Raw genomic sequence first — 26,740 nt, forward strand, 5'->3', positions numbered from 1 at the left:
AAGTTCTTGATGAGCCTGGCTCACAACTTTGACATCCAAAAGGTAGCGGAGGAGGGAAAGAAGATCAGCTACCCTGGACTTAATTCTTACTAACAGAGATGAAATGATAGAGGGGGTTGAACTAGCAGGATCTTTGGGAGACGGCAACCATATCATATTGGAATTCAATATAATGGAGACATAAGCAATAGAACAGTGTCTTAGGTTTTAAAAGAAATGACTTCAACAACTCAGAGAGAGCTTAGATAGTGTTCCATGAATAAAAATCTCAAGAATCTTTGGAAACTCTAAAAAAAGTGTAATTATAAAAGTCCAGCACAATATCACTGAAAGCAAAAATAAGAGAACCAAGAAGTAAACAACATGGTTGCATAAAGAACTATCTAATGAACTGAAAGACAAAAATGCCATGTATAAAAAATGGAAAGAGGGACACATAACTAAGACAGAATGCCAGTATACATACAAACCAATTTTGCAAAGATGAAGTCAGATAAAATAAGACTCAGAATGAGTTAAGACTTGCAACAAATATCAAAAATATTTTTTAAAAAAATTAAAAGCATGTAAAAAACAAGAACGAAAAAATTGGTCCACTAATGGGAAAAGATGGCAAGGAAATGACAGATAGGAGGGAGAAAACAGACTGGTTAATTCATTCTTTGCATCTGTCTTCACACATACACACAAAAACAGCACAACCTTCCAAAAACAGAACCGTAAAAGACAGACTAGGAATACAAATTAAAATAGGCAAGAAAATAGTAAGAGAACAGCTGTCTACTAGAGAAGAATTCAAATCACCAGAACCAGATGGAATATATCCCAGAACTTTGAAGGCGCTAGCAGACATGATCTTGGAATCACTGAAACATACCTTGCAAGATCCTGGAGCACCGTAGATTTATCAGAGGACTGGAAAACAGGTGGCATGGTTCCCATCTTCAAAAAAGGAGAAAAAAATGAATTCAGATAAATAGAGAGCAATCAACCTGACATCAATAACTGAGAAGAACCTTGAAAAGATAACAAACAACAAATCTGTGAACATCTAGAAACAAGCAAAGTTATAATCAGAAACCAGCATAGGTTTGTCAAAGACAAACAAATCTTATTGCATTCTTTGACAAAATGACTAAAATGGTGGAACGAAATGCTGTGGACATAGTATACCTGGACTTCAGTAAGGCATTTGACAACCTACTTCTTGCTAAGATAGAAAATAGGATTGTACCTGGTTGACAAACAACTCTCAATGTGTAATCTTCAGTTGAACTGCATCTACATGTAGGGAAGTAAACAGTGGGGTACCCCAAGGCTCTGTCTTTGGCCCAGTACTCTATAACATCTTCATAAATGATTTAGATGAGAGGATAAAAGCTGGCAGGAATAGCCAACACCCCAGAAGGTAAGCTCAAGATCCAGAAAGAACTTGACAGACTAGAACACTGGGCCCTATCTAACAAGATGAAATTCAATAGTGAAAAAAGGAATTTTACACTTAGGCAAGAAAATGAAATGTACAGGTACAGAATATGTGATACCTGGCTCAATAGCAGTAACTGCGAGTGGGTTTAAGGACTCCTAGTGGACAACCAATTAAATATGAGCCAGCAGTGTGCTGCAGCTGCAAAAAAAAAAACCCAACCCAATGCAGTCCTAGGCTGCATTAACAAAGGGATTTAATCAAATTCATGTGAAATATTAATACTGGTTTATAATGCCTTGATAAGACCACACTTAGAATATTGCATCCAGTTTTGCTCACCATGATATAAAAAAGTAGTTTAGACTTTAGAAAGATTATAGAGAAGAGCAAGAAAGATGATTAGGGACTGAGGGCTAAAACATATGAAGAATGGCTGCAGGAATTGGGTTTCTATAGTCTAGTGAAAACAAGAACTAGAGGTGACATGGTAACACTGTTCTAATATTTCAGGGGCTGTCACAAGGAAAAAGGAACCAACCTATTCTCCAAAATATCTGAAGGTAGGAAAAGAAGCAATAGATGCAAACTAATCAAGGAGGGAACCAATCTAGAACTAAAGAGAAATTTCTTAACAGTGGATGACTTCCCTCTAGAAATTGTGGAGTGCTCCATCACTGGAAAAGAGATTGGACAGCAATTCGTCTGAAATTGCATAGGGTCTCCTGCTTGAGCAAGGGGTTGGACTAGAAGATCTCCAGGGTCCCTTCCAACTCTTAATATTTTTTTTGCATTTCATGTACTACAGGATATTTAATTCTCATAAAGCATCACGGAGAAGCTTTTGGAGTTTGGGTGACAAGAGAATTCTAAGTAAAACATAGATCAATATTTTTACATCAAAACAGCTGAGTATGCCTGCATTTGCAAAAGTATGATGGTGATGATGAACATGAGGAGGATAAAGATAGGCATTTACTGAAGATATAAGCATTTAAAAATATATTAGTCTAAATAGAAAAGCTTAATTAAACTTACCAGATCAGAAATCAAAATTCCATTTCCAAAGATGAAAAATGAAATGGTTTGGGTAGAATTGTTCATTTTATATTTTGTTTACCATTAATTAAAAGCCAAGTCCATGAAACTCTCAGCTGAGAGTTCAACATATCATTAACATGTTCAGTGTGACCTCTAAGTAAAATAAACTTGAGGATGTACTGGGAATTCATATTACACATTCATAATTAATTCAAACCTTCATTGCAGTTCACTAAGAAATCTTATTATATAGCTTGATCTCTTTTATTTTGAAATATTAACTTGCAGATTGAGGAATTATAGATTAAAGAACCCTAATCAGACTATGATAGGGTTTCTTCAATCTATACATCCCTCAATATCTCTTATCTTGAATTATTAACTTGCAGATTGAAGGCAGAAACAATGAAGCTAAAACAAGAATGGCAGAGTAGTAAAAATACCCATTTTTAAATCATGCAGAATTCACAAGCTAATGTTGCATGTTAGATATACAGGTAGTCCTTGTTTTACAACCAACCAGGCACTGAAAAAAGTGATTTATGATTGTTTTTCATACTTACAATTTAGCCCATGATCACATGATCAAAATTTGGATGCTTGGCAACTGGCTCATATTTATGACGGCTGCAGTGTCCCAGGGTCATGTGATCACCTTGTGCAACCTTGTGACAAGCAAATCCAATGGGGAAACCAGATTCACTTTACAACCATGTTACTGTCTTAACAACTGCAGTGATTCAATTGTCAACTGTGACCAAAAAAAGGGTTGTAAAATGGGGCAAAACTCACTTAACAACTGTCTCACTTAGGAATGAAAATTTTGGGCTCCACTGAGGTCATAAATTGAGAACTACCTATGGTCTATCCAAACATGAAGTGGCAACATGGGAGTTTTCTTTTCCTTCAAATGTTTCTAGTAACTATTTTTCTATCTTAGCATATGTCCTTTGGCTTCCATTTTGTTTACTGGCAAAAACTATGGATTGATGGTTGTGAACGAACATTGTTGTACTACCATAGTTGGATCGAAGGGGGGTGGGGCAGCTTTGGAGTCCATATCTTCCCTCTTTTAAAGCCTTTTTTCTTGCATTAATGTTCATTTCCAGACTATAAGCATTAGAGTAGCAGTCAGGACAACTCATAAACATTAGAGATGTAAATACAAATTTTGACAGGTACTAGTCAATAAGATGCTGAAATGCTGTGAAATCCTGTAGCCTAGGTATTCCCACACTGAAATTCTTCATCTCATTTGCATTTTTATTAGAGAATCTGCTGGATATAAATGAGACCTCTTTATGTGTAGGCTTTGGGTCCTTCAGCTGCTTATGATGTGGATCCTCACTCTTTTCAGAGGTCCTGAAATTAATCTTGAAATGTCTCTGGCATCGATAGTCTGAAATGGATGCACACTTTCTGAAATACTTTCTATTTTTAAAATAATGTCCCACATTATATTCACTGAATCATAGTGGGGAATCGATTAATGAGATCATATAGCCATCTCTTTTGAGCCATGTAGGCCATCCCTTTGCCCAAGGTGGTTGTTTTCAATAGCCCAGCAGCATAAAGTGGAGGAAGAGGAATCAGACAAATTTTAATCTTGTAAACAAACAGTAGCAGTTTTAATTTATTTGTTAATAAGATTTATAAATGGCCACTCATCTCAGAAGAACCGACTCTGGGTTGTATACAATAACCAACAATTCAAAAATATATATAAAAAAACAATCCTATGTAACTGGGCAAGAATCAATCCCAGGCATCTCCTCTGAACCTGCAACAAGGCCCAGTTAAGAATGATTTGAGTGCTTTTGTTTAATCGATGCTGAAAAATTCTTCCACATGTCTCTGCAAAAGGTTCCCCAGGTCCCTGTTACTCATGAGGCCTTGTATCACCAAAAACAGGGCTGAGGGGTAGCAACTTGTAGATGCAATAAGGGTGGAGAAGTACTGCTGTTTCACTGCCCTACCATCACAAGGTAGGCCTTGACAGAGACTCTGACTCATTTGCTATTGAGTTTTTCCTTCGTTGAGTGCCAGCGATGCTCTAGGCACCTCTGCTCTCATTTGGCAGGGTCCCCAAGTGGGACAAGGATCCCCCAGAGAGGTGAGGAGGCATGGGTGCAATGATTCCAATGCCTCAGCCACACCCCCTTATTCCAAGCAGCAACTAAGGCTTCAGATGAATCCTGCAACAGACTAACAGCAACAATCCCCAGCACCTACTGGAACCCATCCATGTTCTTCAATTGTTAGAGGCAGACCAATGCAATGGTTCCAGCATCCCTATAGTGGAGCATTTAGTGGATACTAGGGAATCCCATGGAAGTCAGGGCATGATGTGGACAAGACAAAGGGAGATGCGAAGAATTCCCCCAGTTTCAGATCACATAATTTAAGCTTTGACAAGAACCAATTCTGCACTGTGACCATTACCCTGTCTGTATCTGATTCTGGATGACCTGGAATAAGCCCATGGTTCTTAAGCCATGAACTCCTGAAACACCTCATATCCCATTCCTAGAGAAGGTAGATTGAAGTCCCCCAGAACCATTAATTCTGGGAAAGTCCACTGTAAATCCAGAAGTTGAATCAAGGAGCTCAGACAGGGAAGTGGTTATGCTACCTGGAGGCTAGTATGCAGTGTTAGTCTGACCATATGCACTTTTTAATGAAGACTACATAAAATTAAATTAGGGTCTCAGCCCACAAAAGGCTACTAACATTTTCTCCAGGCTTCCAGGCAGAGGCAAGCAGATCATCCTGTCATTACCTCCTTTTCTGCTCTTAAAATGTGAATTAGGAGCGAAGCAAAAAGGAAAATATGATTTTGATTCCCTCTGTTAAAAAAAAACAACCATAAGAGTATAAGCCATGTTATATACTCCAGGGAACACATCACCAAATGAGAATTTAAATTGTTTATGACCACAAACAAAAAGCATTTTCAGCATATACATCACAATAGGTAGTTAGATGTCTGGCCCCAATAACAAAGAAATATAAGTACACGCTACTTCCAAGCAGATTCCTTTATTGTTCCTTGCCCATAGTCAGAAATCTTGTCAAGCTAAAGCAACTACAGGCTTCATTAGGGATACACTCTGAGAATCTCTAGGGAGGAGCTGGTTTAACTCTCTTTGTCCCAACCAAAGTATCTAAACTTCATTGTCTTTTGATTCTCTGGAATGTAGCCCCTCCTTCCTGGAAATTCAGACTACGTTCCATCATATTAGGGCAGTTTCTTTTAAAAAAGAGACTTTGAATCAGAGACATAGTGTGAAGATGAATAAATAAAGGAGAAAAAATAGTGTAATGTGATGAACAATAGGTACATAGTCAAATATTTTAAACATTGTCTCTTGTGTTCACTGATTGGAATTAAAATTGGATCCAGAAATGTCAGTGTCATGTGTCCCTAACCATGGAAAAAACATGTGTTGGTAACTCTCTTTATATGACATGTCTCATGATGATTAATTCAGCACTTTCTGAAGTTTTAATGACTGCTTAAAGGTAAACATTCCCCTTGCACATATGTGCTAGTCATTTCCGGCTCTAGGGGGCAGTGCTCATCTCCATTACAAAGCCGAAGAGCCAGCGTTATCTGAAGACGTCTCCAGGGTCATGTGGCTGGCATGACTAAACGCTGAAAGTGCACGGAATGCTGTTACTTTCCCACCAAAGTGGTCCCTATCTTTGTACTTTTATTTTTATGTGCTTTGGAACTGCTAGGTTGGTAGAAACTGGGACAAGTAATGGGACCTCACTCCATTACGCGACGCTAGGGATTTGAACCACCGAAATGGTCTGATATCTGATCGACAAGCTCAGCGTCTTAGCCACTGAGCCACTGCATCCCCAGTAATGACTGCTTAGAACTGTCATTTTAGGTGCTGTAGTTTAATAGTAAAGTTTCTGCTTCTTCCACAGACTTTTTGCTAGATTTTTAAAAACATGGGCTTAGTAGTCCTCCTTTATATTTACAGAAGAGGATTCTTTCTCTAACTAGTGCATTAAACCTTTCATGCTGCTTCTGATGACAAAAATTTTCACCTCAGTGTGCTCTTTGCTATTTTTATGATCCTGGTGGGCACCAAGTTTGCCTACTCCATAGATTACCTCTGGGTGCTGGAGGTGACAGCTCCTTGCTGATAGTCCAGCCATTCCATTGCAGCATTGCATTGATTTTTAAACTAATATATACATGAAGAGAGTCTTTTAGCATAAATCATCATATGATGGTGGACAGAAATAGTGTTTATTGTTGAAATGCAAAACTATGAAAAGTTCAGCTGGCAAGCAAAAGTATTTTATTATTCAAAATTACATCTAATCAACATCTAATGAAAATAAAGGCCAATAGAAGATTTTAATTAGGATGTTGAATAGAATAACAGAGTTTGAAGGGATCTTGGAGGTCTTCTAGTTCAATTCCCTTCTCAAGCAGGACACCCAATTTCATTGCAGACAAATGTTTGTCCGGTCTCTTCTTTAAAATCACTAGTGTTGAAACACCAAAAAATTCTAGAGGCAACTTCACTCCACTGATTAATTGTTCTGTCAAGAAATTTCTCCTTAGTTATAGGTTGGTTCTCTCCTTAATTACTTTCCATCCATTGCTTCTTGTCTTGCCTTCAGCTGCATTGAAAAATAGTTTGAGCCCCACTTCTTTGTGGCAGCCGCTGAGATATTGAAACACTGCTATTATATAACCTCTTTTCATTAAACTAGACATACCTGCAACCATGTAACTGTTCTTCATGTTTTAGCCTTCAGTCCCCTAATCATCCGTGTTGCTCTTCTTTGCAGAAGGTGTTTTTTCTCTCCTGCAGTATGCAATTTTATAAGATTAATTTCCAGGCTAAGTAGCAGTTCCAGCGCATGTATACCAGTGGTGGTATTCAACTGGTTCTGCCTGGTTCTGGAGAGCCGGTAGCAGTGATGAGCAGTGGAGACCGAACCGGTTCTCTTTGCTGCCCTGTGTTTGGTCCACCCGCCCGCCCGGGCTCCCATGCTCACTTTTATGGCCAGAATTCAAAGCGTAGCTGATTTGCGCGGCGCAGAATAGCGCCGCACGGCAGCTGCTGTAGTGACCAGCATCATGCAGGCTTGCAGGAGGAAAGTTAGAATGCCTGTGCACCTGCACAAAGTGCATGTTTGCTGCACACGTGCAAGCAAAATGTGCATGCGTGCAAAGCGCAGCCACCAAGCCATGCCCACCAAACCAGTGGCAACTTTACTTGAATACCACCACTGATGTATATGTCCATGTATGGTTGTGAAGTTGTTTGAGAGAGAAAGAATGGGATTATTTGTTTTTTTTAAAATAAACTTTATTAATTTTACAATGAAAACAGACAAACATACATAAATGTGAAAGAGAAAAAAAGAAATAAAGAAGAAAAAGTTAAAAAGAAAATTCAGGAGACAGTTAAAAACTGTTTCGTCCTCAACAGTTTGTGGGACTTTCTTTTCAACCTTATTGTGTACCCTCTATACAATTACTCCTTGTGCGAATACACACACACACACACACATATATATACATATACACTACTATGATTATAACCTATTTTCTTTTGCCCTTTGTTGTTTACTCGATCTTTGTTCCATCCATTCATACCAGCAGTCCCAGCTGTCATAATGCATTGATGTATCTTTTCCTTTTAATGCCAAAGTTAATCTGTTCATCTCTGCACAGTTTGCTATTTTTTGAATAATCATTTCCTCTGATGGAATATGAGGTTGCTTCCAACATTGTGCAAAGGCCAGTCTGGCCGCTGTCAAAATATGTATTGTTGTGTACTTCACTTTTTTTGAGAGTTGTTTATTAAAAATCCCTAATAAAAAGAATTCTGGTTTCAATTCAGTCTGTTCTATTGTCATTTCCTCCAACCATTTTCTAATTTTCTGCCAGTATTTTTGAGCCTCTATGCAAGACCACCACATATGGAAGAAAGTTCCCTCCTTTTTTTTTACATTTCTAGCAATTCAGACTCATGTTGGGGCGCATTTTCACTAATCTTGATGGGGGAAGGTGCCATCTGTAAAACATCTTGTAGGCATTTTCCTTGTAAGTTGTCGATTTTGTAATTTTGTTGTTTCTACTCCAGACCTTTTCCCAGAATGGGATTATTTGTTAGGGTCTTAACAGAGAAAGTGTTAAACCTAAATCATATGCTCAATACTGACTTTTGCTCTAAAGACCGCATTTAAGCATTGATAATACCTGTCTCTCTTCTCACTGTTCTCTATTAAACCTTTTCCAACATATGCCATTGCCTTGCCTCCTCAGACATTAAGATGCCTTCACTTCCCATTAAATGAAAACAAAATCACTTCTTCTGTTTAGCGTCTCTGATGACAAAACAAACTCCTTAGCAGTTTTTGAATGGATAATTTAACGTCTTTATTTCTCAAGGTATAAATCAAAGGGTTCATCAAAGGGGTTATAAAGACAAAAAGAGTTGAGATCCACGTGTCTTGACCTGGCGAGGAAGCGGACTTAGGTCTCAGATACACAAAACAAGCACAACTGAAGTGGGTGATCACCACAGTGAGATGGGAAGCACAGGTGGAGAACATTTTTTTTCTTCCCAAACTGGAGGAGATCCTTAGGATAGCAGAAATAATATAGGCATATGAAACAGAGATCAATAGGACTGTGCCCAGCAAAACAACAGCAGATAAAAGGACCACCACCAGATATGTCAGGTAAGTGTCAGTACAAGTCAGGTTCAGCACAGGTGAAATGTCACAGAAAAAATGTTGGATTTCTTTTGGCCCACAAAAAGGCAACCTGAAAATAAGGATGCAAATAACTAAAGATATATAGCATCCTGCTAGACACGATGCAGCTACTAGCTTGATGCAAACCTTTTTCTCCATCAGAACCTGGTACTGAAGTGGGTAGCAAATTGCTGCATACCGATCATAAGACATAGCAACTAACAGGAAACAGTTGTTGGCTGACAAACTAAAAAAGCAAAACATCTGCATGGCACATCCAATGAAGGAAATGGACTGTCTGTCGGTTAACAGAATGAAAAGAAGTTTGGGGATGGTGACAAAGGTAGTACAGGTTTCTGAGACAGATAATGCAAAAAGTAAAAAGTACATCGGACAATGTAGAGCCCGGTCAAGCAATATGACTGACATGATAGTCACGTTGAAGGTCAGGATGGTGCCATAGGTGAGGGAGAAAATCACAAAAAGTAAAGTTGGTTTCTTTCCAAGGATGGAAAAGCCCAGCAGCAGAAAATCATTCACTGAGCTGTCATTATTATTTTTCATACCAGATGTAACATGGTCCAGATTGTCAAGAAATAAGTGGGGAAGATATTTATAAGTCATAGGATGATCCTCTAGTCATCTCAAATGAAATTAAATTTGATCTTTGTTTTAGTTTAGGGTTTTCATAGAAAAGGTAAGCATGCATGAAACAAGCAATCCACTATATGACAGCAAAGACATCAGGTAAAATAGCTTTCCTTTCCCATAATGTGGACAAATAGTAACATAAAGTAAAATAATATGAGAAGCTGAGTGGCATTCAGATGATAGCTAATACCATCTCACCCACATTCTTAATATTTCCTCTTCATGTAGCTACTGGTCCTAAGTATCCATGTACAACATTCCTGCTTCAGTTACCTATGCAAAAAAGAAAAAGAAAAAAAGAAATACTACTACCATAGACACAATCTTTCCCCCATTTGTTTTCTGAAGTTTAGTGGCATTCTAAAAAAAACTTGATGAGACCGAGCCCAACTTACACTAACTGCTTTCTTTTCAGGCTTTTAAAATATACATCTGGTAACAGAACGATGCTTCGTACTGATTACCAACAGTGCCACACACCTCCATCCTGAAAAGATCCCTGGTTCTCCATTGTTTTTCATCAGGTTTTATGAAACAACTCTTCTCAATTTGCTAATGATATTTTTGACTTGATCACAGAAACAGGGATAAAGGTGCCGGATCCAGCCACTAGCCCATATTAGAGGCTGATGCAGATATATTCATGCTATCTTCAAAGCTTCATTTACAACAAACCTGTATTCAATTTTATTAAGATTCACAAAGATACTGATTTACTCTTTGGGAATATGTTCCCTTGATAACATAAGTGAGTTCACATTAGGAAAACATAATTTATCTTTAGAAGCATGAAGATTTTTTCTTTGTTGGGCAAAATACTATAGTGTATTCCCTTGGTTTCTCCTTGTTAAATGGCTAAAAGAGTTGAGCCTCCTCCCAGTATAGCAAATTAAGCCTTTTCAAGAAACAAAATTATAGATGCTATAAACTAAAGTTAACCAGAACTAATTACTTGTTTATTGAAAAGTTAGATTTAATCTCAAGGCTTCGTCAACAAATGTATGACAAGCAAATAACAAACCAAATAAAATATCAGTGATACAATGAAATATTACAAGTATCCATCTATATCAAGCCAAGACAGCTCTTTCTCAAAAATAGGCTCCAGTTTAGCTTTGTGGTGACTGGAAACAGAGTACATTGGAGCATTGCAGAACATGAATGCATCACTTTCCTGCAACCCCCAAAGCCTTTGCATCTTTTCCTGAGACTACACAGCAGGTGCAGAGCACAGCCATGCAACCTAGAAAAACCCTGTAGCAACAACTTCTAAGAGATTGCAGAAAAGTGCTGCATTTTATGCCTGTGTGTGCCCTAAGCCATTTTTGCAGAATGTCTCCGAAGCACTGCATAGACACCCTGGATGTGAGGATTAAAGGAAGCACTGAAGATTCTGAACAGCTAGGCCTTTGGCAAGGGAGGGTGAGACTCCTTGCTTCACTGAACTTGCCATCTTTTAACTTTAATGTTTTATTCTTATTTCTTTTTTGTGAGATACCTGGAATCTTTTTGAGAGTCTGATGGCGCACAAATTTAATAAATAATAATAATTCTGCAATGATACCATTAACACCATCAAACTGCAGCATCTGCCTATCCCAGGTGGTTGGGAAAGACTTGATAGGTAGATAAAATGCCAAATCTAGGCTAAACATCTGGTTGAATGTGTCATTGAAAAAAAAATCAACTGGAGGTCCTTGTAGATCACATGAAGTACATGCAGCATATATGTATCAAGTGTACAGCAGTGTAATTATTTTTTATTTGGCATTTGGATGATGATGACGATGATGATGATGATGATGATGATGATGATGACGCAAGGCATACTTTTTGGTATAGTGGTGAAGGTGCTGGACTAGAAATGAGGAGACAGAGTTCTAATTCAGCCTTAGGCATGAAAAACAGCTGGATGACTTTGAGACAGCCACTCATGCTCAGCCCAACTCACCTCAAAGGGGAGGAAAATAAGAGGAAGAAGTTGCCTTGAGTTATTTGTAAAAATAATAAATAGATACAAAAATGAATGAGTGAATAAATAAATAAATAAATAACCTCAAAACTGTAGAAATCATGGTAGACTTTAGAAGAAACCCTCCCATACTACCACCTCTTACAATACTAGACAACACAGTATCAACAGTAAAGACCTTCAAATTATCATATCACAAGACCTAAAATGAACACTTAACATCAAAAGCGTCATCAAAAAGGCACAACAAAGAATGTTCTTTCCGTGCCAACTCAGAAAGCTCAAACTTCCCAAAGAGCTGCTGATTCAGTTCTACAGAGGAATTATTGAGTCTGTCACCTGCACCTCTATAATTGTCTGGTTTGGTTCTGCAACCCAACAGGACAGATACAGACTTCTGAGGATAATTAGGACTGCAGAAAAAAACAATTCGTACCAACCTGCCTTCAATCGAGGACCTCTATACTGCACGAGTCAAAAAGGGAGCTGTGAAAATATTTACAGACCTCTCACATCCCAGATATAAACTATTTCAACTTCTACCCTCAAAACGACACTATAGAGCACTGCATACCAGAACAACTAGACACAAGGACAGTTTTTCCCCAAAATGTTCTGCTTATTATTCTCTGGATGGTATAAAGCAGACAGAATAACTCCACAAAACATCCATAACAAAATCTTTTTTAGTGATACATCAGGTATCCCCATAACTCACATTTGTGACAAAGTTCTTCTTAATGTCCAATCCTTTGCATATCTGTCTTGTAGTATAGAAAGATAAAAAAGTCTCAACCCCATGATGATTGGAAGCATGGTATGGTATGGTGGTTACAGGCAAGAGTGAGGGAGCCTCCCCCAACCCAACAAGGGTCAATATAGTGACCAATCAGGATTACAGATGTGGTCACATGACATGGACTACATTTCCCAGGATACCTTTACTACATTTACCATGATGCATTCCCTTAAGGGGACAGCTCACAATTCCTAAGTAACTATCCCAAATCCCATTAACTCTAAACTGTCTGGACAGCACATGAATGCCATCACTCTGCTAAACAAATAATTCCCTCAATACTCTCCAACTATTTACAAAGTCTGCATTACTATTACTATTAATCTTCTCATCATTCCTTATCACTCATCCCCTCCCACTTGTGACTGTATGTCACAAGTGGGAGGGGATGAGTCATTGTCACTTGTATCCTTACGATTTGTATTGACTGTTTCCTAGTATGATTTGATTGCTTATTGTACCCTATGACTATTATTAAGTGTACTTTATGATTCTTGACTCTTGATGAATGTATCTTTTCTTTTATGTATATTGAGAGCATTTGCACCAAGACAAATTGCTTGTGTGTCCAATCACACTTGGCCAATAAAGAATTCTACATTCTATTCTATATTCTATTCCTCTTCCCCCTTTCCAGAATAAATATAGCACATTTCTATTTAAGTTCTTCTAGTCTCTCTCCCCACTGTGTGTACACTTGGTCAATAAAGAATTCTAATCTAATCTATTCTAAAATTCTCTCTGTGTGCCATACGTATCGACTATTATATGGAGAACATGACTAACTTTTTCTAGGTCAGGCAATAGCCATCTAAAGGCAGTAATACAATTTTTTACTTATAAAAGGCACATCCGATTTTTTTAAAATTCTTGCTAAGTGTCATAAGGCTTGTACAAACTGTTCATTGGGGCTTACTTTAAATCACCTCAAATAGAATATGGCTGCTATCAGAGGTGGTATTCAGCAGGTTCTGACCAGTTCTGGAGAACCAGTAGAGGAAATGTTGAGTAGTTCAGAGAACTGACAAATACCATCTCTGACTGGAGATTTTATAGTATCCTTGCCCTGCCATGCCCACCAAGCCATGCCCATAGAACCGGTAGTAAAAAAATTTGAATCCCACCACTGGCTGCTATGCTCATTTAAATACCTGTATTTAAAGTAGCAACCAAAAATGTTTTTAAAAGACAGCTTAATAATTTTCCATTTTTTATTTACTTCAGAACTGCTCAAATAGACTTTTGTTTGCTATGTTCATTATATTTAAAATTCTCAAAAAAACAACTAAACAAAACAAGCCCCAGAAAGTCGGGCTATGAATGATCTAGGGTTATCTATAATCAATAGTGATAAAATTGGGGTCAGGGTTACTCCATTAGGTTTGTTAATCATCAAAAGTGGAGTTCGTAAATAGGTTTCTGAAATCATAATAATATCATTTTGGGAGAGGGTTCATGACCAGCTAAGATCTGCACTGGGTGGACCAATAAATCATCAAAACTAATGAGTCTCAAGTCATATAGAATCCCTGCTGTCCAGACCTTCAGGGAAATGCTGGTATATCACCCTGCATGATTTTTCCTGTTCTCAAAAGGCTACAATATTATATACATTTATATGGGCATAAACTGCAATGAAATTAAAATGGTTTTAAGACTGTGCTGTAAGCAATGGCTTGCAAGACCTGAGAAGCAACATTACTTGATGTTAATTTCCTCTGAATCTCCATTTATTCGAAACTTGTATTTCAGCCTAGGAAATTCTGTAATGGTCAATTTCCCCAAGTATTTTAAATCACTAATATAGACATACTTGATCCATTAGGCAGTGGTTCTAGATTCATTTAGAAGGACTGGCTGCTTCCTACTACAAGCATGACTGGAGTTGGGTTGATCTTTGGCTGCTATGACTTCTTTTCTTTTCTTATTGTAAGTTTTTTGTTTTGTTTTATCCCCATGCATAACATCACAATTGTGAGATGGGTGAGCTGTATAAATTGATTAAACAAATAACTATAAACAGGTTTGTGTGTTTACTTTGCTTGTGTGAAGAACGAGATTCAAATGTTTCATTTTGACTGCTTTTTTAGCTCCATCATTTCAGAGGATGAGTGGGGAATGAAATAGTCAGTTGCTGGAGAGAACTCACAGGAATGAATGTGTAGTTTTAATTATTTAAAAAAAATAATTTATTTCTCCCTATTTTGGCAGATGGGAGACATTATTATAAATTATAAGTGGTAGATGTTTAAAAAAGGGTGTGTGTGGAAATCACAGGAGGAGACATCCTTCCTTCCTTCCTTCTTTGTTATATGTAAACATTCTGTATACCTAGGTAGAATCTGCTAGCATAAGCAAAATATTTGTAATTGGAATTTTCCTCACTGATTGAGTTTCAATTTATTTTTTTAATTAGGAGAATCATATCTGTAGATTGAATAAACTAACAGTTTCCTTCCAATTTTACAACGAGAGTCCCTCATAAGATTACAAAATGATTCTAAACCATCACAGGGCAGCAAAAACTTTATTCTTTTTGACAAGTAATCATTTTCTTCAAGGCATCTTTTACCTCTTTGTTCCTCAAACTGTAGATCACAGGATTCAGCATTGGGACTATCAGAGTGTAGAATACAGCTGAGATCTTCTCTTGTTGCTGAATGTACATAGAACTGAGTTGCAAATGGCTTAAACTAACTGGCCCGTAGAACATGGTGACTGCTGTTAGGTGGGAAGCACAGGTGGAAAAAGCTTTGTATCTATTCCCAGAAGAATGCATCTTTATGATACTAGTCAAGATACATAGGTAGGAGATTATAATTATCAGGAGAGTAGAAACAGCAATTATTCCAGAGAAGGTGACCAATATAACTTCATTAGTATGGGTATCACTGCATGAAACTTTCAACATAGCTGGCGTGTCACAGAAGAAGTGGTTAATTACACCTGGGGCACAGAACGACACCATAAGCAAGCCAGAAGTGTGGGTGAGGGAATTCACTATTCCCCCTAGGTATGAACCTGCTACTAGCAGGACATAGACCCTTTTGGACATCATAGTGGTATAGAACAATGGCTTACAAATGGCTACATAGCGGTCATATGCCATCACTGCAAGCAGAAAGCCCTCGGTACTCACAAAGACTACAAAAAAGCAATGTTGGGTGATGCATCCAGCATATGAAACAGTTTTAAATCGTGCTAGATTCATCAAGAGCCTTGGTGCAAAGATGGAAGAGTAGCAGATGTCAACTATAGACAGATTGCTGAGGAAGAAGTACATTGGGGTATGAAGCCGGGGACTGATTCTGATCAATACCACCATTCCCATGTTCCCAGCCAGAGTCAGAAAATAGATCAGGAAAAATATCATGAAGAGGAGCACTTCAAATGCCAGCTTGTCTGTTAGCCCAAGAAGCATGAATTCAGTTACCATGGTGTTATTGTTCATGATCAGTTAGAGGTGACCACCTGGAACGGCACCTGCAAAGAGAAAGGCTGTAGAACAACTCTATTGGTCATATGCCATTACTGCAAGCAGAAAGCCTTCGGTACTCACACAGACTACAAAAAAATCAATGTTGAGCGATCATGGTGGCATCAGTTAACTCAACTTTAGGCAGCCAGCTTGGAATTGGCATCCTAGTGGAAAATTGGATTTTTAAATGAGATACAGAATTTTTGGAAGATCCTGTTTGTGTGAGAGGTATTTTTCAAACAAAAATACCTTCCATACAAACAGGTTGAATCTGAGTGAAAAATGCTTGGTGGATGGAGAAATCTGCTTATGCAAAAGATCATGTTTTCCCCTTTCTCCTCTTGGAGCTCCTATTCTTCAAAAAGCCTTTCTAGAAGTCCAGATGAACCAGATAACAAATCATCAGAGTTGGAACAGACCTTGTAGGTCATCTAGGGAGACTCTACACCATTTCTGACAAATGGCAGTCCAATCTCTTCTTGAAAGTCCCAAGTGATGGCGCTCTCACAACTTTGGAGGGCAAGCTGTTCACATATTGTTGATGGTGTCTTACACGATTGTAGTAAGAAACAGAAATTAACCAACAACTATGTAAAACAATTTTGCATTATTTCTTATACTGGATGTACGTTTCTCCCCATTGCTCTCTTGAAAAACCACACAACTCACAACGTTGAAATGGTCCTTCTGAATCATTTGAAGAGGTTTTTCAAGAAATATAGACAGCTGCAAGGGAAGGACACAAAGCAAGGCATGTTGCCTTTTGTTCAAATAGCATAGGATATAATTTAGGTGATTTTCCTAATGATTGGCATTTTTCTAAAGGATTTTTTCCCAAACCTGCATGGGTTTTGTGGGGAAAAAATAAAAGTCACCAGAAGATTTTAACTGCAGTTGCTTTTAGCATTATAGCTACAGCAAGTTAAGACAGTACAAATGATTAATGATTACCTGGATCCTTTGAGTATTGGGCAGCTTCAACTTCCTCAGCTTCTTTTGAAGATTTGTCCTTCATTGTAGATTTATCGCATGCATTGTTTGAAGTGTTTTTTTCTGATTAACATTAACATATTGTTATACATTAAGAAGATTAATTAAATGATATAAATCATTCCAGTTGTTCCAGGTGAATTACATCTCCCCACAATCCCAAATAAATTATGCCTAGAAATCCTAGATCACTACTCTGTTACTGTGTGAGTCAGAGGATTCTGGGATTCAAATGAAAATATATGAGCTAAGGAAGCAAGTAAAAATCCTCAGAGCATTTGCTCCACATTAAGTTTTCCTGAGGTTCCTGCCCAGAAATAGAATTGTATAAACTATACATAAAGCAGATAGACTCCTTTATGGGGGACCTAACACCTCTTAGATAGGCTGTCAAATACTTGAATGTTAACTAAAGTAAAATAAACTAATTTTTTAAGTACTTCCAGAAGGATCACACTGAGCAGAATAACTTTTAGAAAAGGCTCATTGCTGAAGGTGATCAAACAAACAACCATAGAGTGAGGGTGCAAAGTTGGAGAGCAGAGATTGCAGAAGAAGATGGATCTAGTGGATGCCTTATGGCTATCACAATCTTCTGCCTACATTTGTTAAATGTAATTATAACCCATTGGACAAGGTGATCTAGACTGGGCAATATTTGTATTCCAAAGTGGTAGGGTCAAGAACAATATTCTTTTTCCTTTCTAAATAAACACTGTCCAACTATTTACTAAATTTGTGTTACTATTAATTTTCTCATCGTTCCTGTCACCCATCTCCTCCCACTTGTGACAGTATGACTGTAACTTTGTTGCTTGTATCCTTATGATTTATACTGACTGTTTCCTAGTGTAATTTGATTGCTTATCGTGACCTATAACTATCATTAAGTGTTGCACCTTATGATTCTTGACTCTTGACAAATGTATCTTTTCTTTTATGTACACTGAGAGCATTTGCACCAAGACAAATTCCTTGTGTGTCCAATCACACTTGGCCAATAAAGAATTCTATATTCTATTCTATATTCTATTCCTCTTCCCCCTTTCCAGAATAAATATAGCACATTTCTATTTAAGTTCTTCTAGTCTCCCTCTCCCTCTCCCTCCTCCGCTCTCTTTGCAAATTGGGCTGAAAATTTAATTCACCACTGAAAGAAGAATGCTTAAAGAACATTTGAAGGATATACCAGATCAGGGGTGGGATTCAAATTTTTTAACAACCGGTTCTGTGGGCATGGCTTAGGTTGGTGGTCATGTGACTGGCTGGGCGTAACGAACTCAACATCACTAACATTGAGGCACGCATCTCCTCGCCTGGCTTCTCATGACTGTTGGGATGCCGCAACAGTCATAAGTGTGAAAAACAGTCATAAGTCACTTTTTTCAGTGCCATTGTAACTTTGAATGGTCACTCCACACAAGCAAAGTACCAGCAAAGGAGGGGGAAAAAAACTCCAGAGACATTCCTGAGACAGGAAGTCTAGTCCTGCCAAGAATGAAATAAGGGTTAACAGAGAGGCAGTTTCTGTAAGCAACACCAGAATGTTTCCTTCCTGCCTTCCTTACAGGATTAGGCTAGTAATTTATTCTAACAGCCGGTTCTCTGAACTGCTTAGAATGTTAACCACCAGTTCTAATGAATAGGTGCGAGCTAGTAGAATCCCACCCCTTTACCAGATGCAGAGTAGCTAAGAATCCTTTCTAATTTGGTTCTGAAAATTATTCCTTATGCATAAAAAATACCTTAACTCTTAAAAATAAGAAAATAAATACCAACCTTTGCAAAGGTAGCCTTGGGCATTTGCAACAGCCAAAATGATGTTCATTTCAGCTTTTAGATGCTATTTGCTACCACACAAACAATATTTTAAATTGAAGAATCCCAGTAGCTTTGCTGGATTTTTTTTCAGTTTTTGCTCTTTAGGCATCATAGGCATCTGATCTTCATAGACTATTATCCTGAAAATATTCAATTACTTTTTCTCTATGTTCTTGTATTTCACAGCACTATAAGCAATGTAAAGGCAATCCAGAAATAATTTTTTTATCACTAACACTATCCCAAATGAATGTAAGAAGCCAATTGACCTAGTCCTTCGAAGGATTGCATCACTTTTCAGTATAGGTTTATACAGAAAAGGCGAGCTGGTCACAGACTTAATGATTTTGGACAGAAAGACATCTATTCCTTTAAATAAGCTGAACCAATAGCACCCTTGAAGTAACTTCATCTTCAGAGTCTTAAGGGAAATGATTCCAGGCTATCCTCCTGGGAGCTTTAATGTTGTATTACTTTTAAATTATTCATAATTGATGCTTATTTTTTTGTTAAATAGAAAAACAAACCAACACAATTTCCTAATATCGAATTACTTTGCCCCATTCTGAGGATTCTCTGTGCCAGATCAATGAAGAAAAGTAACACTACTGTTCCAAACCTGATACTGTACAGCAGTATGGTTTCTATAATATAGATTGCTAGTGTCTTTGTGTTTGAAAGGCAATGGGTAATGTAAAGGAATACATTTGTGTGAAATTTGTGAATGAAATAAGACTGTAGTTCACTTGGATTTTGTGCGATCTAGATAAAAGTTGGATTTATGCAGATCCTCAGAGATCCCCATGTGAGTTCCATCTTCAAATTGAAGGTCACACCCATCTGATATTGCAATGACAAAACTAATATTGTTTGGCATCACCAAATGTGCAAAAACACAAATCCGAGCTATGGATTCTCACATGTCCTCACTATTTTTACATGAAATTTAGCTAATGCTACAATCAAAACATATACAGCCAGGGGTGGGATTCTATCGGTTCAGACTGGTTCAGGCAAACCCCTTGTTCCGATGATCAGCTGGCTCCAAACTGGTTCGCTGTGATGAGCATATGGGCCCACCCGTCTGCCCCTGCTCTTTCCTGTCCTTTATTTCCTTTGTTTAGAGCTCAGCTGATTGACACATCAGAGTGGTTTGCCATCCCTCAGCTGTTTTATTCACAGAGGCTTCAGTTGAAGGTAAGTATGGGCTTTTTACAATGCGGAGTGAGCAATCACTGAACCAGTTGTTATACCAGTGGAATCCCACCCATACAGCATTCATCTTCATGGAGTGATCTACAATCATCACACACCCCAAAGAACCAAAATGGATTCAGAGTCGGGAAGGTGATCCAGAACCCTTGGATCACATACTACCAGTTAAATTAAATTCATTGTTTTACTCTACAAGCTCAGGGAAATTTGGATTACTAAATCCCTAATATCCAATCATGTTTTAAGGAATCCTCTAAAACTCTTGTAAGAATGCATTAAGCTTGGTTTTGATCTATCTTTTAAATTCTTCTGATGTTATCTTCTTTTGACTGGGATTGGGCTGCAGGTCATAATATGATAATATGATAAATGTCTAGTTGTCATTAGAGTTCAAATGAGCAATCAAAAGGTGCAAATAAACATTGATGACATGCTGCCAAAGTGTCCCTCCCCTAAAAAACTGAGTTACATATTGGCAGTTTTCTTGTACTCTTTACATGCAAAACAATAATTCTGTTTAGAATGGGAAACTGAATGATATGCAGCAGGGGTTGCCAACTTTTTTGGCTTGGTGGACTGGCAGAAGTGGCGACGGCAGCAGGGGGTGGAGATAAAGGATGATTTCATGCGTGTTCACACATCACTTGCACAGCCTGGTCTGAACAGGTTGCGGTCTGGCACTGGACCACAGACCAGAGGTTGGGGACCCCTGATGTGGAGAACAGTGGGTGCCAATCCAATATAAATGGTAATATTTCTTTTTGCTTCTAAGTCACTCCAATTTTTTACTTCTCTGGAACAGATTTACAGATGCTTAAAAGAAAAAAAAAACAAGAACTCAGGTTCTATTGAAATGGGGAACCTCTCCTTAAGTTTATGCTTTTTGGCATAAACGAGAAATTTTTTCAGAGCTTGGTATCAGAGAGTTAACATGAGAAATACAAAGTAACTCAATGAAGACAATAAGGTAAATAGGCCACCATGCTTCTCTAAACTCAGAACTGCAAATGTAATAACAACCCTCCAATCCAACTTAGTAGAGAGTCTAGATCAGGCTTGTCCAACCTGCGGCCCAAGGGCCGCATGCGGCCCAGGTCACCTTGTAATGCGGCCCAGTGCCCACCCCAACCTTCATGCCAGAGCCAGCGAGGAGGAAGAGGAGAGGCAGGCGCGAGGCAGGGCGAGGCGAGCGCCAGGCCAAGCAGCAACAGAAAAAGCATGCGCCGTCAGAGTGCCACCTCCTGCTGTTGCCACCACCGCCATTGCCTCCGCTTCTGCCCCCGCCGCTTCTGCCCCCGCTGCCACTTCTGCCCCTGCCATCGCTGCCGCTTCTGCCCCCGCCACCTCCGCTTCTGCCCCCGCCACCGCTGCTGCTTCTGCCCCCGTCGCTGCTGCTGCTTCTGCCTTCCAGTCCTGCCTCATCCAGCTGGGCCATTTGCAGGAGGAGAGGTAGGCGCGAGGCGGGCGAGCTTTCTCCCCCACCCCCGCAAAATTTGGCCGGAAAATAAACAATGATAAAAAAAAACATGATAAAAAAACTGTGATAAAAAATAAATAATTTTTAATAAATAATTAATAATAAAAACATCTCGCTAACTTCATTTCCAAATAAATTTAATATGTTAACTATGTTTTCTATGGTTTTTTTTGGATGATCAGGTATCGTTACTGTTATTTTATTTTATGTGCGGCCCAAACCAAATTTTCATCTTCTAATGTGGCCCAGGGAAGGTGAAAGGTTGGACACCCCTGGTCTAGATGATGTGAAGACTGCAGCATATGAGAGACCATGATAAGTACAATGGTATGGGGAAGAAGATGGTCAACAATATTGAGGAATATTTTTTAGTAATTTCTCAGTTTTTTTACAGGTGAAACTCAAAAAATTAGAATATCGTGCAAAAGTTCATTTATTTCAGTAATGCAACTTAAAAGGTGAACCTAATATATGAGATAGACTCATTACATGCAAAGCAAGATAGTTCAAGCCGTGATTTGTCATATATGAGGTGATTATGGCTTACAGCTCATGAAATCCGCAAATCCACAATCTCAGAAAGTTAGAATATTGTGAAAAGGTTCAATATTCTAGGCTCAAAGTGTCCCACTCTAATCAGCTAATTAAGCCATAACATCTGCAAAGGGTTCCTGAGCCTTTAAATGGTCTCTCAGTCTGGTTCAGTAGGAATCACAATCATGGGAAAGACTGCTGACCTGACAGTTGTGCAGAAAACCCTCATTGACACCCTCCATAAGGAGGGAAAGCCTCAAAAGGTTATTGCAAAAGAAGTTGGATGTTCCCAAAGTGCTGTATTAATAGAACATTAATAGAAAGTTATGTGGAAGGAAAAGTGTGGAAGAAAAAGGTGCACAAGCAGCAGGGATGACCGCAGCCTGGAGAGGATTGCCAGGAAAAGGCTATTCAAAAGTGCTGGGGACTTTCACAAGGAGTGGACTGAGGCTTGTCAGTGCATCAAGAGCCACCACACACAGACGAATCCTGGACATGGGCTTCAAATGTCGTATTCCTCTTGTCAAGCCGCTCCTGAACAACGAACAACGTCAGAAGCGTCTTACCTGGGCTAAAGAAAAACAGAACTGGTCTGTTGCTCAGTGGTCCAAAGTCCTCTTTCCTGATGAGAGCAACTTTTGCATCTCATTTGGAAACCAAGGACCCAGAGTCTAGAGGAAGAATGGAGAGGGACACACTGCAAGATGCTTGAAGGCCAGTGTGAAGTTTCCACAGTCTGTGTTGATTTGGGAAGCCATGTCATCTGCTGGTGTTGGTCCACTGTGTTTCATTAAGTCCAGGGTCAATGCAGCCGTCTACCAGGAGATTTTGGAGCACTTCATGCTTCCTTCCTCAGACAAGCTTTATGGGGATGCCGAGTTCATTTTCCAGCAAGACTTGGCATCTGCCCACACTGCCAAAAGCACAAAACCTGGTTCAATGACCGTGGGATTACTGTGGTTGATTGGCCAGCAAACTCGCCAGACCTGAACCCGATAGAGAATCTATGGGGCATTGCCAAGAGAAAGATGAGAGACATGAGACCGAAGAATGCAGAAGAGCTGAAGGCTGCTATTGAAGCATACTGGTCTTCCAGAACACCTCAGCAGGACCACAGGTTGATAGTTTCCATGCCACGCCGCATTGAGGCAGTAATTGCTGCAAAAGGGGCCCAAACCAAGTACTGAGTACATATGCATGCTTATACTTTTCAGAGGTCTGATATTGTTCTATGTACAATCCTTGTTTTATTGATTGCATGTAATATTCTAATTTTCTGAGATTGTGGAGTTGGGGTTTTCATGAGCTGTAAGCCATCATCATCACAATTATGACAAATCACGGCTTGAACTATCTTGCTCTGCATGTAATGAGTCTATCTCATAGATTAGTTTCACCTTTTAAGTTGCATTACTGAAATAAATGAACTTTTGCACAATATTCTAATTTTTCAAGTTTTACCTGTATGGCTTTATTCTATGAGTTACAAGCTGTCTATTATGAAAAGACAATTGCATTGGATATTCTTTATTACAGTGCAAACACTTATTTTCAGAGAGAACCCTTTCTTCCATGGAAAAGCATGTAGAGAGGAAAACGCCATTTTCATACTGTCATTAGATCTGTATCTTCAAAATGCCTTTCCAAGGACTAGAGATCTCTGCTAACAGATGTTTCTGTGTGGGTTGGAATAATTAAAATGGAATATTGGAAACTTTCAAAAGAGAGAATAACATTGTGCATTGTTCATTGCGCATTGTGAGTGTATATATGATTGAGAGGAGGGCAGAAGGAAAACTAAGTGAGATTTAAAATTATTGAGTGGCTATAAAGATGTTTCTTTTCTCCTTTAAGTTATTTTAAGCAAAATCAAGGACCAGGGAAGATCATTTACCAACCCTGCTGTTTGCCTTGCAATTTATGTCCAGAAATTCCTCTGGAAAAGATATTTTATCAAATTTACATCATTTGTTGTTGTTTGTTTTTATTTTGAAATATAATCTACGTTAAGAAATTCTTTGTTAAGACTTCATATTTTTTTCTGAAATGTGGCCATTTTTCTTTGTTCACTCTGAAGATAAAGTAAAAGAGATATTTACTGGGACCCCAGTTCTCTTCCAAACACCTTTTTCATGGCATATTTTACATCCTTATTCCTCAGGCTGTAGATCAATGGATTCAACAGGGGTATTATTACTGTGTAAAACACAGATGCTGTTTTGTCAGTGTCAAGGGAATAGCTAGAAGTGGGCCGGAAGTACATGAAAAGAATAGTGCCATGATATATGGCCACTGCTGTGAGATGGGATGTACAGGTAGAAAATGCTTTATGCCTCCCTTCTGTGGAGTGAATCCTCAGAACTGCAGTAATAATGAATATATAAGAAGTAATAATGATCAGCAAGGTGCACATTTCAAACAAACTGCCAAAAGTGAATATCAGCATCTCATTCATAGATACGTCATTGCAAGCCAGTTTCAGAAGCTGGGTGACATCACAGAAAAAGTGATTGATGCTGCTGGAGCCACAAAAGGACAATCTTAACAAACCACAAGTTTGAATCATAGAGTTCACAACTCCCCATAGATACGAGCCAACTATCAATCTGATACAAAGCCTCTTAGTCATCACTGAAGTGTAGAGCAAAGGGTTGCAGATGGCCACATAGCGATCATATGCCATAGCAGCCAATAGGAAGAACTCAGTTGTGGCAAATATTGCGAAGAAACAATATTGTGTGATACAGGAAGCATAAGATATGGTTTTCCTATCCACCAGAAAGGTCACCAGCATTATAGGTGTGATGGTAGTGGAGTAACAGGCATCTAAAAAGGATAGGCTGCTAATAAAGAAGTACATGGGGGTATGCAACTGGGGAACAATCCAAATTAATAAAATCACCCCAAGATTCCCGAGCAGAGTGGCAATATAGATGGTTAAAAACGTTGCAAAGAGCAATTGTCGCATTTCCAGGTGTTCTCTGAGTCCAAAAAGAATGAAGTTGGTCACCAAAGTGTAATTTGTTCCAGGCATTGGTTTCATTCTCTTTTTCCTGTGAAGAAAATCAAGAAAAATATTTCTCAAAAACATACAGTTTGCAGAACTCTGAGCAGGTGGCTTCAATTTTCTCTTTCTCCTGAATATAGGATTTGTAATGAGAGAATGTTTAATTGATGAATTAGGGTGGGGAAAGGAGATTGTAGTTTTCCTCTCTTTACCTCTTTGCTATGCCATTTTTCTGCTTGCAAGAAGAGGGATCTTATTTTTTTGAAGAGGACATCTTTGAGAGAACATTTCATTTTGATTCTGGCAACAACAGTCAAAAAGTCAATACAATTATTTTAAATTTAGGATTATTTTGCCTTTAACATATACCCTAATGGTTTTTTAAATTTATTTTTGATTTTCCAATAAATACAGTAGATTTGTTGAAGTATATTTCTTACTGAAAGTGTACTTTTTGTCTCAGAAGTTTAACGTTATCACAGAGTAATATATCTATATATATAAAAGCGAAATACTACTCACGCATCATTACAAAATCTCCAAAACCATAAAGCCTACAAACTTGAAATTTGGCGCGCATGTTCCTCTTGACTTCTAGGTGCTCACTAAAAAATGATTTTTCGAAATGACCATCAGAGCATTTGTATTTCATATATTATTATTAACACACTCCGATGCTAAGGAGTTCTACTCCCCCTTCTCACCTGAAAAGAAATATGTTCCAAATGCAAAACACAAGCAGAGGAGAGGAGGTTCAGTTTCACTTTTAGTTTCACTGCAGCAACTAGCTTTAGTACAGAACAGTTGAGCTAAGCCACGTCTAGCCTCTTTGCTATCTCCTTCTTGCTCACACAGCAAATACTGTTTCAGTTTCCAAACAGCCCTCAACACACTCTCACACTGACAGGATACTAGCCAGATGAATACCAATGGATTCTGGTAGGCAGAGGCATATTCCACCCCGCTTATTTTCCTCCTCCAAAACTAAGCCCAATCACATAGTTTTGTAGCGAAGCACGGGTATTGAGCTAATTATAAATATAAGTGTTCATGCAGCTGGCCTGACTAAGAGAACTGAATATGTGATATATTATACAGGTTTTTTTTGTTATTGGAGATAATAAAAAATTCTTTGGATTGCAAAAACAATGTTCATGAAGTTCCTTGTAATGTAATGAAGCCTATTGTGCTCCACGGGACTTCATCAATTGCTTTCACACCTAAGTTCTGCAGAAGAACAACAGTTTCCTCAAATCTGTGGGGTGATCATCTCACTAAAACCATAGATAGCAGTGCTTAAAATACATTATGGTATAGAAAGATGAACTGCCCTGAAACAGAAAAATGTTATGACATTTTCAAGATCACAGTTTCTCTTTGGTGGTCTGACTGTCAGGAGTAAATTTAGGCACATAGGCAGTTACAGAAGAAAGGAAGGGAAACATTTAAACTTCTTAGAACCACCTGCAAACTGGAATGTAGCTTTGAAAGAAAGAAATGGCAAATAAGCCAAAGCAGATAGACAAATGTGTGTGTGTTTCTGTGTGTATTATTCTCTAGGAGATGCTGCTGGAAATGTGAGGTAACAGAA

The 26,740-nt window shown here is 38.5% G+C and overlaps 3 protein-coding genes across 3 annotated transcripts; all 3 read right to left on the bottom strand.

The window, feature by feature from the left end:
- Positions 1 to 8,824: 8,824 nt before the first annotated feature.
- LOC113448842 (olfactory receptor 10K1-like) lies at positions 8,825 to 9,769 on the bottom strand. Its single transcript, XM_026719658.2, has one exon. The coding sequence runs from the start codon at positions 9,767 to 9,769 to the stop codon at positions 8,825 to 8,827; it is 945 nt and encodes a 314-aa protein (XP_026575443.1).
- Positions 9,770 to 15,154: 5,385 nt separating this feature from the next.
- On the bottom strand, positions 15,155 to 16,078 carry LOC113448824 (olfactory receptor 5J3-like). The gene has a single exon (XM_026719635.1). It carries the CDS (start codon positions 16,076 to 16,078, stop codon positions 15,155 to 15,157), a length of 924 nt encoding a protein of 307 aa, XP_026575420.1.
- Positions 16,079 to 24,237: 8,159 nt separating this feature from the next.
- LOC113448808 (olfactory receptor 5J3-like) lies at positions 24,238 to 25,185 on the bottom strand. The gene has a single exon (XM_026719611.2). It carries the CDS (start codon positions 25,183 to 25,185, stop codon positions 24,238 to 24,240), a length of 948 nt encoding a protein of 315 aa, XP_026575396.2.
- Between the last annotated feature and the right edge of the window lie 1,555 nt (positions 25,186 to 26,740).

The sequence above is a fragment of the Pseudonaja textilis genome, chromosome 1 (assembly GCF_049901715.1).
Source record: "Pseudonaja textilis isolate UNSWEBS1 chromosome 1, rPseTex1.2, whole genome shotgun sequence".
Taxonomy (NCBI): Eukaryota; Metazoa; Chordata; class Lepidosauria; order Squamata; family Elapidae; genus Pseudonaja; species Pseudonaja textilis.

Coding starts and splice junctions, on each gene's coding strand:
- LOC113448842 (XM_026719658.2), bottom strand. CDS start 9,769: ATGAAAAATAATAATGACAGCTCAGTGAATGATTTTCTGCTGCTGGGC.
- LOC113448824 (XM_026719635.1), bottom strand. CDS start 16,078: ATGAACAATAACACCATGGTAACTGAATTCATGCTTCTTGGGCTAACA.
- LOC113448808 (XM_026719611.2), bottom strand. CDS start 25,185: ATGAAACCAATGCCTGGAACAAATTACACTTTGGTGACCAACTTCATT.